Consider the following 12,852-nt stretch of genomic DNA (forward strand, 5'->3'; position numbering starts at 1 on the left):
TAAACAAAGATCTATCAAGTGGACATAAATAACTAGTCTAGCAGAAAATATGGTAAGGATAGGAACATGTGACAACGACATTCAAGTCCCACTAGATAATGAATGAAGAGACAAAAAAGCTACTGTTCTGCTTTCAGCTGATAGGACATAAATTTGGCTTATGTATTGCCCCTTTGTCAAATTGCAATTATCAATCACTCATTCATAATATATATCTTCACTTAATTTGGTTGTTCTTATGCTTCTCTATTCAAGGAATTGTAACAAAATAGCAGATTGAATGATTAGTTATTTTAGGATTCGATAATATACCTGATTTCATATTGTCGTTGTTTTACTTTAATACTGATAAATTTTACTTTCATATATTAAAAAAATTAAAGCGTGCTAGTATTTGATCTTTGACAATTCTTAAAATTGCACCATTTATTGGAATTGCCTCACTACTCATTGTGTATCAATTATTGAATTGGAATGCACCATCGTCATTTCCCCCTTCCTTTTCCAACTTATTAAAATGGATCCACGCTAGAAATGTTAAGAGTTGATTTCTATGTACTTACCCCTTATCTCATTCACAAATGTACTAGATAGCTTTAACTTAATTTATGTTCATCTAAGATCATAACATCATTTAAAAAAATACTAACAACCAAGTTTCTTGAGTAACATAACTTCAAACTTTGTCTAGTAGTGTATGGAATAATATGACTTTTAATTTCAACTTCTAGGGACTTAGCTTAGAACAATATTTGTTTCCCTATTACAATGATCAGTGGCCGATCAAAAAAATAATACAATAATTAGTATGTTGATAGATATTTTGTTACCTACAGGTTTACATTATATAGTATTAAGTATTCAATTTTTTTGAATTTTATTTAGAGAATTAAAATGTATTTTTTATATTCAGTGTACTTTAAATTATAATTTTTTGACTTTATTATAATGTGAGATGAGTTATTATTTAGAATTATATAGTTGTTTTTATAAAAACTAAATAACATTAATAATAAAACAAGAAAGTATAAATTATATCCTAATAATAGTTATCCCATATTTTATCTTCATCAGTATGGTATAACAAATTAAATGAAAATGGTTTTTTGCTGTATAATTTTCCTTTTAATACTTATTTTGTTACCTTTTGTTGCATTTCTTCTATTCCGTAAAAGCAACACGTGCGTATTTAATTTTATTATGCTTAAATATAATTTTTTCATGTATACTTTAAATTACTATGGCCCCACTCAGTGAAACTTTTCCCTTCTCTCCGGTCTTCTTCATCACCATGTGTATGGAAAAGAATCTTCTCCAAAATTAAGTTTTTACTCCCTCTTAATATATATATATATATATATATATATAAAGTAAAACTGTCTTTTTATTATTTTTTCTGTATTTAAGTGGAGAGAATCTTCACCCTGTAAATTAAATAAGTTAACTGTTAGAAATTGATATTATATATCTAATAAGTTGCAGTATTTGTACATTATTAATTGTTTTGGTCTAATTCATTAAGTGGGTGAAACTTAAAAATTATTTAATATTTCTCTTTTTCTTTCTCATTGTGCGCTCAATCATTTAATCCGTTGGATCTAAGCAAATAAATAACTGAGATCGAGTATGACTTAAATTAAATTAGGTGTAAACATATGTATTGTATATTTATATATATATATGTATATATATATATATATATTATATGAAAAGGCTTTCACGACAAAGTCTCACAAACCAAACTCCAGTGCAATCCAATGGGTTCTGTTGATGGTCATGAACAAGCACTCTTATCCAACCATAACCATGAACATCATGATCAACAATATGAACTAGAAAACATACTCTCCAACACCACCTTGCCTGTCCAAACTCGTCTTAGGAAAGCCTTATGGATTGAATCAAAGTATCTCTTCTTCTTGGCTGCTCCTGCTGTTGTTGTTTATCTCATCAACTATGTCATGTCCATGTCCACCCAAATCTTCTCCGGACACCTTGGTAATCTTGAACTCGCCGCCGCTTCCCTTGGCAACACTGGCATCCAAATCTTCGCTTATGGCCTCATGGTACACTTTCTCTCTATATCTATATCTATATTTATCGATACATATATGTTTCTCATGATTTCTACATTATTCATTTTTATAGTACTCTGATATGAATATTACTTCTTAGGCTTACTTACTCCACACTTTGCCATTTGCCTACCTTGTATGACTTTAGTATAGTCTCAGTTGATATTTTTAATTATACATTTTATTTTGTCAATTATGACCTCGCTTTATTTTTTATATACTTATATTCAAATTCTGTTAATTACATCAGCTTATAGTTTTTCTGTATCTTTATACCCTAGCTCATTGATGTTGGAATTTTTTAATTTTTTATTCGATTAAATTGTAATTTTGATGAACAGTTGGGTATGGGAAGTGCAGTTGAGACCCTATGTGGACAAGCATTTGGTGCCAAAAAGTTTGAAATGCTAGGAATATACTTACAAAGATCAACAGTTCTTCTCTCATTAACTGGTGTTGTTCTAACAGTGATATATGTGTTCAGTGGACCAATTTTAGTATTTCTTGGACAAGCTCCAAATATTGCATCTGCTGCTGCTTTATTTGTATATGGACTAATCCCTCAAATATTTGCATATGCTGTAAATTTTCCAATTCAAAAGTTTCTTCAAGCACAAAGCCTAGTGGCCCCAAGTGCATACATATCAGCAGCAACATTAGTGTTGCACCTCTTTTTGAGTTGGTTGGTTGTGTACAAGGTTGGACTTGGTTTACTAGGTGCCTCATTGGTGTTAAGTATTTCATGGTGGATCATTGTGATTGGACAATTTGTGTATATTTTGAAGAGTGAAAAGTGTAAGAATACATGGCAAGGGTTCTCATGGGAAGCCTTTACTGGATTACCTGAATTTTTCAAATTGTCAGCAGCATCAGCAGTTATGTTATGCCTAGAAACTTGGTACTTTCAGATTCTGGTTTTGCTAGCTGGATTGCTTCCTCACCCTGAGTTGGCTCTTGATTCTCTTTCTATTTGGTAACTTCACATTCTCTTATTCTTTTTTAGCACCTAATATATCTAGATTTTTATTAACTGGTGTTTCAAAGTTCTAACCCATATATGTGGTAAATTGAAATATTTCTATATGGATCGTGGACCACAATAAATGCATGGTGTATGATGCAACAAATCATATCCTAAAATATATCCTGAAAATATATTATCTCAATTAATACAAAATTATACATTCATTTTTTTTCTATTTTTATTTCCATTTTATGTTTTTTTATTGGTAAGAAAGTTTTCCAATGTAAAAATCAATTTATAGAAATCTGATTAGCTGTAGTGAAAAGGATATGATGAGGCAAATTCTTAGTCAGCCCCACAAAATCGATTCCGGATCCTCCACCGTTTAATCCATTGAATTATGTTCCATTTTCTCCATAATATAATATGTTAAAAATCTCATGCATTTCATTTCCCCAACTAGAACATTGTCTTTAATCTTGATATTAATTTTTTAACCAATAATTTAAAGCAGTAGCTATTATCCTGTGCATTGTATGCGTTTTTACTTTAACATATTTTTTTATCCAATAAAAGTTTGATGTATATTAAATTAAAATTTAATGAAATATCATACAATATATGTTTAATAAAATATCTTAATATATATTTCAAGAAGATTAAGATTGAATTAATAAAAAAATATTTATGTATGGATTATATCTTTCTCCAATAATGTAATATAATAGAATCATTAAATAAATTTGACTGAATATCACTTTGACCCATTTTTATCCTTAAATTAAATGTAAAAATAGTAATCCTCTGTATTGGACCGGATAGTATTCTCCATGAATCGTAATGTAAATAAAAGGTAGGAGAGCACTGCACATTTTATGTTATTCCATGTATTATGGATTTATCATTGGTTAAAAAAAATATTTAATAACTAAATTTTAACTTAAATAATTTTTTTTGACTAATCACATGTTCATGAGACAAATGGAATGATATAAAGTATGAAACAACAGATATATGTACCCAAAAGTTAGTTAGGCTCCTTAAGTTTATTCTTTTTAGTATAATCAAGAGCATAACAGTGGTTCACATGAATTATTTTATTATTATTTTGGATTAATATGATACCCAAGAATCAAAGTTTTGATGCTGTTATTGATTATTATTGATTATTGCAGTACCACAGTGTCAGGATGGGTGTTCATGATCTCGGTTGGATTCAACGCAGCTGCAAGGTTAGATTTCTTATCTTTTCCTAAAATATATTATTTTCACAATCACTTTACTGTACCACTTTTATCTGTCTTTTGGTTTTTTATGAGTATTATGATATACATGTAAACATAAAAAATGAAAAGCAAGTAAGAGATATAAATAATTTATTTAATGCAAGTTATCATGATAAACAAAGTTTGATAGTGTGAGAAAGAGAACTTGAAGAATTTAAGATATACAAGTAACACAACTACTCTCTTTCTTTATGTATGAGTGTATTTAATTTGATTGCAAGTTATGATAATAATGAACAAGTTTTGATGCAGTGTGAGAGTGAGCAATGAACTAGGAGCAAGGAATCCAAGATCAGCCTCATTTTCAGTGGTGGTGGTGACTGCGATGTCTTTCATCATATCAGTTATTGCAGCAGTAGTGGTTCTTGCATTAAGAGATGTCATTAGTTATGTCTTCACAGAAGGTGAAGAAGTTGCTGCAGCTGTCTCAGATCTATGTCCATTGTTAGCACTTTCTCTTGTCCTAAATGGCATTCAACCTGTCTTATCTGGTAATTATTTAGTATACCCATTTTTTATTCTTGTCTAAAGTTTAACATAGAGTAATAACATGTTTAATTTGTTGACATGTGAAATTAATGGATGCAATATATAACATGTGAATGAAGGGGTGGCTGTTGGTTGTGGATGGCAAAGTTTCGTAGCTTATGTAAATGTAGCTTGTTATTATGGAGTTGGCATACCATTGGGTGCGGTTCTCGGCTTTTATTTCAAGTTTGGTGCTAAGGTAAGTTCAATTCAGTTACTTTAAGTCATATTTGTATACATAGTTTTACCTACAGTTGGTTGTAGTAGTGGAATTAAACTACTACACATAACCATCATTTTCTACTTTTAGTTTCATAACTGTGTTGATATATATGATATTGCATGAAAGAAAAATATAGCTTGTTATTTCTTCAAGTGTATTTAGTTCATATAACCTGTTTTCATTGTTGCAGTAGTTTTATAAATTAAAAACATTCTAAATATTCAAACGTATATATGTTAATTATTTCATATGCTTTTTATATTATTGATTTTTAGATATACTAAAAATGTATATTTTTCTAAAAACAAATATATCATATTTTTAGTGAGAGTGATATATGTTATTTTTGTAGGGAATATGGCTGGGAATGTTAGGTGGCACAACTATGCAAACGATTATTCTAATATGGGTCACATTCCGAACAGATTGGAATAAAGAGGTAAAAAGAGCATCTATGCAATAATAATAATAATTGTTTTCCATGATAACATCCGTAGAAAACGAAGTTAAATGTTATGGTCTGATGAAAATATTGTTGATTGTAGGTAGAAGAAGCAGGTAAGAGGTTGAAGGAATGGGAGAACATGAAGGAGCCACTTCTTCTAAACTAAACAATTGAATCACTTCATTCATTTAAGTGAACATCAAGACTTTAACCATCTTTATTCTTAAAAAATAAAATTCAAAGCAGCAATTTTAGTGTTCACTGTATTACTATTATAAATGTTGACTTTATTTATTTGATCAAATGATCCTATGATTCATATATATTGTTATTTTACTTCACTGATTTTAACACCTAGTCCATGTGCAAATTCTATATTCTTCAAGGAAAAAGAAAATACATATTTATTTAACCATTCCCTGTGGCTCTAAGTGTGTAAACAACGTTACCAACCACATTCTCCATGAACTTGTTACCAACTAATTTAAAGAATTGCTACTTAAATGATTCTACACTATACCAATAAAAATTTGCAACTACTTGAGTAGTTGAGTTATCTGCTTTTTATTTCACCAACTATGCTATTCACTATTTAAAGGCAATAAAAACAAGGATTATTACATTACAATTGGGCGATAATAAATATAAAAAACTAACAATAACCAAATCATTATGTTTCTTGTCTCAGATTCACTCACAATTTAAGCATTTGACATTCATAATGATCATCTGCAAATAAAAGCTAGCAGCATACCTATTAAAATTTGCGACGAGAGTAATGACATATCAGGTTATCTCACAAACTGTCCTTGATTGAGCTCCAGATTCTAATCAACCCATCAACTCAATTTACCACTTTTCTTTCAAAACTTTGTTTCTCTAATGCTCCTGCCAAATTTTATTATTGACAGGAGTAGACAAACCTTGCACTTTCATCATACAATTATACTTTACAGGCACAATAGCACCAGCTTTAGTGCACAGATCCAATACAGCTGGAACACGCCCGTAAAAATCTCTCATTTCATTCACAAGCACAGGAGGATCTTGTGGCCTCCGTCTCCATACAATCTTTGGAGGTACTAAATCATCGACATTAGCTTTCATCCAAAAGTGAGCTCCTTTCCAACTCTCGTGCTTAAACATGCCACAGAGCTTAGCTTTGTGTCCAGATGGCCCAACATGAACCTCAGAACAATATTTACAAACTTTTACTGGATAAACCAACAACAACTTCTGCACCCCAGACCTAAGAGCCTCCCAAGCGTTGAATGTTTTATTTGCTATGAAGGCAAGATCTTTGGGTGACAAAGATTCAGTTCCATGGACACTGTTATCGGCAGCCTCTAAATTCGTACTACTTGAGTTAAGGTTTTCATCATGGGGATCAGCCCCTGCTTGCCAGCATAGCTCAACAACAGCAGAGATGCGATCACAGTCAAACCGTTGATTGTGTGTAATAACATGTTGGAACATGTTGTGTAGGTGATATGTTTCAACAGGAACAAGTATATCATTCAAACCACCTTTGACCCATTCATGAACCCGGTTCTTTGCACGACGCCTGTAACCCCAGCAAGTCTGAATTAAATGCCCCTGCTCACCAATACATATTTCTGGACAGAATCTGTAAATGAATAATAGAGGCAGAATCTGTAAATGAATAATACATATTACTTAACACAAGCATACTAGGTCAAACTTTAGAAATAGAATTACTTGCAAACGAAGAGGGGAATGGAGTGGAGGAGGGTAGAAACGGCATGGATGAGAGCATTCCTAGCGAGGAGAACTTGTTGAGCAACGGGAACCATGGAGCGAACAGGGTAAGCGTGTGCACGTTTCTCGATTCTGTCGAGAATCATAGGTCGGAGCTTCCTAAGGTCCACTTTGGTGCCGTAGAAACGGCGAAGGGAGAATGTTTTGGTGAAAGGCATGAATCAAATCTGCAATTGAATTATCAAACACTTGGAAATCATAAGAGGAAAAAGGAAAGAGAAATAGGGTTACCTCGACTGATTGAAACAACCGATATCAAGTTATGTGTATATATCTTTTTCTCTTATATGTTTATATGAAAACCATTTGAGCTATAATTTAATATTAGACTTAGTTGTGCCAAAAAATGTTAATGTTGATATTGGTTTATGGCACTTTGAAATGGACAACCCATATTAGATTGAAGTGATTTCATTTATTACAATATTAATACTAATGGTTCTTCATCTTGCTCACAATATTAACATTACAGTAAGAGCTGAGTACAATGCCATATTTTTCATTCATGGGGTGATGGGGTGGGTGATCACAAACCCTTACTCTTCTTAACCACCGATTTCATATTTCTATGATTCTTTAATATATTATAATTATGATATTAAGGGACACAAATTATATAACAAGTGATTTTGTAATTTAGAAAATAAAACAATTTGTTAAAAATATATTTTGATGAGCCTAATTAGTGAATTTATTAAATAAAGAATTTTGTAGCACCTAACATATTTGAACCCAACAACCCAACAAAGTATTGAAGTTCATCTACCAGTCTTGTTTCTCTCTTGTCTACTTTTCTGCCACCTTTAACACCCATTCTTCTCTACTCATTCTTCTCTACTCATTCTTCTCAACTCATTCTTCTCTACTCATTCTTCTACTTCTCTATTAATACCACTTCATTCATCATCATCTTCAAACATTACACCACCACCACGTATTCAATATTCAATATTCAACACTATAACTTCATATACCTCTTTCCATTGCAATGTCTGAGATAGGTAACTCTGTTAATCAAGTTCATGCACAATCTACAGGTACCCTTTTTCACTCCTAATCAAATATCACATTCAAGGACCTCACTTATGATTTTTTGTTCTTGTGTAGAACAATCCAGACAAACTTCAAGGGTTGAATTTAGTGAAGATGAGCAAACTCTTATTACTAGGATGTATAAACTGGTTGGGGAGAGGTGAGTATATAAATGCTATGATTGCTATGCTATCATCATTTCTAATTATCATTTTAAACCATATATGTTGTTGTTTACTTAGGTGGTCTTTAATTGCTGGAAGAATTCCCGGAAGAACAGCAGAGGAAATAGAGAAGTATTGGACTTCAAGACACTCAAGTAGTGAATGAATGAATGAAGTGTCATAAAATCAAACATTTTTAGCTTCTTCATTATGTGTTCTGCCACCAACTTTGTGGGACATAAAATGAAAGTTTGGCCTTATTATTTTATTATGGGTATTTGAATTTCACCATAAAATGGTGGTACAAACCTTAAAAGCTAGTGTAATTCTTCATACTGATTCTGTGTTCCCAATGCATGCCACATTTGACTGGTCACAAGGATTTTCTTCACGTTTTGCACAAGTACCACTCACTCCTCTAAATTAACATGCAAGCATCTCATGTATAATTAAGTGTATCATCACAGGATTTGGTCACCGAACATGGATAAATAAATTCATGAAATTCAATTCACAAATATAATCATTGTCAAACTTCATGTTTAGAGTTTGGTGTCAATATCACAAGAAACGTAGTTCATGGTAAAATGGAATCATTCATCACTAGTCTCACATCCATATAACACTAAGATGGTTATGACAACCTTAGACAGAGAGAACTCTATTTCTAAGAGAAACTGTAATACAAGATTACCAAGTAGCAAAAACAGAATGTAACAAGAAAATAAGAGAGACCTTGATAAACTTTAGAAAGACTACAAAAGAATCTGAATATATATATATATATATATATATATGGACAAGGGGCGAAGGGTGAGAGACTTAAGCACCATTGCTACTCTTCCAGGGTTTGAGAACACCAACAACTATGACCGCTACTATTATCAACAGTATAATGATGGCAATGCACATCCATTTCCGAGAATTCTTCTGAAGTTTCTTAGCACTTTGTAGCGCAGATGTCCCTCTCTGGACATGATCAACTGCGTTGTTCACCTGAACAACTCTCTCTCTCATTAACGTGAACTGAAGAACTAAATGTTTCCAGCATTCTATATAAATACAGAAAATAAAGGGGGTGAGAGCGCCGACAAACCTGACTTTCGATGTTGTCTAAAATTTCCCCTTGAGCATCAACTAAGACTGCCATGTCAAGGTAAATCTGAGAGATTAACAAAATACAATTAGATAACATGTATTCATTATTCTTAACACCATTGTCAAGTAAGTTAAATATTTAAAACTATGATCTTCTTGCAAGTAAACCTGATGTAAATCAAGAAGCTTTTTCTCAATTTCTTTCACAGCGTCATGTCTCTCCTGAATTTCTTCAACTGTGCTTACAACCTGCAACAGTAGATTTTCTGAATCAAACTTTTACAAGAAGAAATTATAATTCTTCACAAGTAAACGACAAATTATAACTATGGACAAACTTTTAACCCTGAATACTAGCTTTCTCTGTCAAAGTCTCAAAGCAACCCCCAACCCTCAGCATTCATGTAAAAATCACTAGACTTGATACAGCTAGTATGTTTTTTAGAGTGAAAATGAAAAACACAAAACAAAACAGAAAAGATGGCATAGTGCCTTGTTAATTTCCCAAATAAAAAATAAGTTGAAATAAAGAATCATAAATCAAGTACCTGTCCTCGGCCTGCTTCTAGAATTGCCTGCTGGAAGATTTGTTCACTGTTTCCGGTCTCTATCAGGTGATCAATTGTCTAACACAATCATCAAAGAGCTAATTAGAACAAAATTCATATGCATTGGATATCTAATCTCAAGTAACAAACTGGTGAGTCAAGCTCACCTCATCATCTGGCCTAGTTCCCGTGACTGTTCAATAAAATCATACAATCACAAAGTGAAAAACATGAGAACACGATCAACATATAATTTACAATAAATAATTTTAATTTAAAAGAATATAGAAAATGAAAACTATAGTACTGCCTTAGAGCATCACAGTCTATCAAGTGGCTGAAATGTCCAAACCTGTAATAACTCTTCTCTCCACAACTTCACGATATTCATCTTGTATTCTTTGTCTAAGAGTCTAAAACATAACACATAGATGAGAAAATAGACTTTAAACTTGGAAACTCAGCTTTTGGTGTTAGTATTAATAAAAACTAAACATACCTGAAACTCTGTCATGAGATCCTTGAACTTTTTAGTCGAAGCACTGTGGTTTAAGGAAAAGTATATACTTCAGCTCTCTCGTTTTATGAAGTATTAAAGTATAGTAATAAAAGATATGTACTACCAACTGCAACTTACTTTGTCATGTTCATCCTTGCTCTATCAATACCTGTTCCCTTCTCACAACCAGGCTTTTGCCTGTTGTTTAGATTCTGCACAAAATAAGTCCTGATTAAATAATCAACACGTGTTTAAAATTTCATAACAAACTAACGTCTACTAGAATAATATTCAACCAGTATCTCATTACATCTTTGTTTATAGCTTCTATTCTTGTTTTGACACCATTTGCAATCTTTCCAACTTCATCAATATCTTTCTCCATCCTCTTCTTGATAGCTGAAGATGATGTTACAGGTATGTTAGTATTCTATAATCATTAAATTTTACATACCTATAATGTCAAAAGGGAAAAAGTAACAGATTAAAAAAATGTTAATTTAACTCGAGTTCAAATTTTGGAAACAGCCTCTCCACTTACGGGGGTAAGGCTACAGCTATCCTGTCTAGACCCCACTATGTGGGACTGTGGGAAGCCTCGTGTACTAGGCTACCCATAACTTGGTGTTGCCAGCAAGACAGCATCATGTGTCTGGCTAGAACTACTTGACACCAAAATTAATACATAGTATTGACATGAAGCTGTTATGAACTAGGACTCGTGACCCACTTTAATATGATGCTTTCAACTAAAAATAACAGACATAGCGTTGGAATATACCTTTCATCGCAGCCGCTTTTGTAACAGCTTTTGATTCCTCATTAGCTTCCTGAAAATGTCAGATTGCTAGCAGTTATAATCAGACCTTGCTGCCAAAAACTTATAAATGATGAAGAAACTGGATACCTTCAGCTTTTGAAGAAGCACAGAGAGCTTATCAATTTGTTTATCAGCCTCGTGGATCTAATAACAACATAAAGAATATTAATAAAAATAGGATATTGAGCTGAAATAGTGAACAAACAGCTAGAACAAACAAAAGATTATCGAAACACACAAACATATTGGTTCTATCACCCCTTTAGAATAACAACAATTTTGATTCTATTGTAAAGGGTAATTTAACAAATATCCCCAGGACACAACTACAAAAGCTTATTAAAAGGACAAATTCACACTTGTAATCATCAAAAAATTGAATATATGCACACTATATACCTGCTTATTAAAAGCTTCCATTCCCATATCAGAGTTGCTTCTCTGAACTTGCGATCCCATTTCAATATCACCTTGTCTAGAAGTTTGGCCATTATTAACCTCACCAACAAATGAGTCCTGCATGAAACAAAATCACAAACACAAATTAACAATAACTAAACAACACAAACACAAAAAATCACAATAAGAATAAATCCATACAACCAAAACAAGTGTTAATTGCTAGTGTCATCCATCTATGGGGGGAAATGACTAAGAAGCATAGCAGTGAACAGAAGCACTACAAATCTAAATGTGAACAGGTTAACATCTGATTTAAAGCAAAAATACAAGCTTTATCAAAATTTGCAGTGAAAACAGCAATTGAGGCGTGTACATAATTCCAAATTCGTATCCTATAATACAAGGCTCAAATTGGGTCCCTCATAGTATAGTATTGAGACTAAAAAAGAAAGACCCAGTTACCAAAATTGAATTTTGAAATGAAAATGAGGGAATTGAAGGTATGAACTTACTGTAAGAAGGTCGTTCATGTTGAAATATCAAAAATGAGAGAGAAAGAGAGGGATGTTTGGAAAGGGAAGAAGAGTAGAAAAAGTGAAACGGTTATTATAATTGTCTTTGCCGTTGACTACTGAAACGACAGCGAAGCAAACCTACGAAGTATAACAATGTCTCTTCTTTTTGACTTTTTGTTCATTCTCTCCTTTTCCAAATAAATACTATTTCGTTACACTTTCTTAAAACACAAACAAATACTATTTCGAGTTCACAAACATTCTCAATTATTCTTTCAATTTTATTTTTTACATAAATTATTTATTTATTTATTCAATTACTACCACATCTAAATAAATGAATGAACAAACATGACATGACAATGAATCCTAAAACAAGGGAAACATAGACCAAATGGGTTATTTGTATTTGAAGACAAAATTGAATCTGTTATAAACCCATATGTCAAAGATTCCTTATTCCTTATCCTAAGC

At 32.1% G+C, this 12,852-nt stretch overlaps 3 protein-coding genes across 3 annotated transcripts; 1 reads left to right on the plus strand and 2 right to left on the minus strand.

Moving 5' to 3' along the window:
* On the plus strand, positions 1,705-5,839 carry LOC109358527 (protein DETOXIFICATION 40-like). Its single transcript, XM_019602817.1, has 7 exons — positions 1,705-2,066; positions 2,417-3,048; positions 4,215-4,271; positions 4,578-4,816; positions 4,934-5,052; positions 5,429-5,515; positions 5,622-5,839. The coding sequence occupies exons 1-7, from the start codon at positions 1,758-1,760 to the stop codon at positions 5,685-5,687; spliced, it is 1,509 nt and encodes a 502-aa protein (XP_019458362.1). The 5' UTR covers positions 1,705-1,757; the 3' UTR covers positions 5,688-5,839.
* LOC109357789 (APO protein 4, mitochondrial-like) lies at positions 6,119-7,588 on the minus strand. The gene is made up of 3 exons (XM_019601836.1): positions 7,532-7,588; positions 7,241-7,467; positions 6,119-7,148 (listed from the first exon to the last, which is right to left on the minus strand). Exons 2-3 carry the CDS (start codon positions 7,456-7,458, stop codon positions 6,401-6,403), a joined length of 966 nt encoding a protein of 321 aa, XP_019457381.1. The 5' UTR covers positions 7,459-7,467; positions 7,532-7,588; the 3' UTR covers positions 6,119-6,400.
* Positions 9,152-12,525, minus strand: LOC109357842 (syntaxin-132-like). Its single transcript, XM_019601895.1, has 13 exons — positions 12,376-12,525; positions 11,861-11,977; positions 11,549-11,605; positions 11,423-11,471; positions 10,952-11,040; positions 10,780-10,853; positions 10,642-10,684; positions 10,495-10,555; positions 10,310-10,335; positions 10,143-10,220; positions 9,763-9,843; positions 9,593-9,658; positions 9,152-9,492 (listed from the first exon to the last, which is right to left on the minus strand). The coding sequence occupies exons 1-13, from the start codon at positions 12,391-12,393 to the stop codon at positions 9,319-9,321; spliced, it is 933 nt and encodes a 310-aa protein (XP_019457440.1). The 5' UTR covers positions 12,394-12,525; the 3' UTR covers positions 9,152-9,318.

Source organism: Lupinus angustifolius, chromosome LG10 (assembly GCF_001865875.1).
Source record: "Lupinus angustifolius cultivar Tanjil chromosome LG10, LupAngTanjil_v1.0, whole genome shotgun sequence".
Lineage (NCBI taxonomy): Eukaryota > Viridiplantae > Streptophyta > Magnoliopsida > Fabales > Fabaceae > Lupinus > Lupinus angustifolius.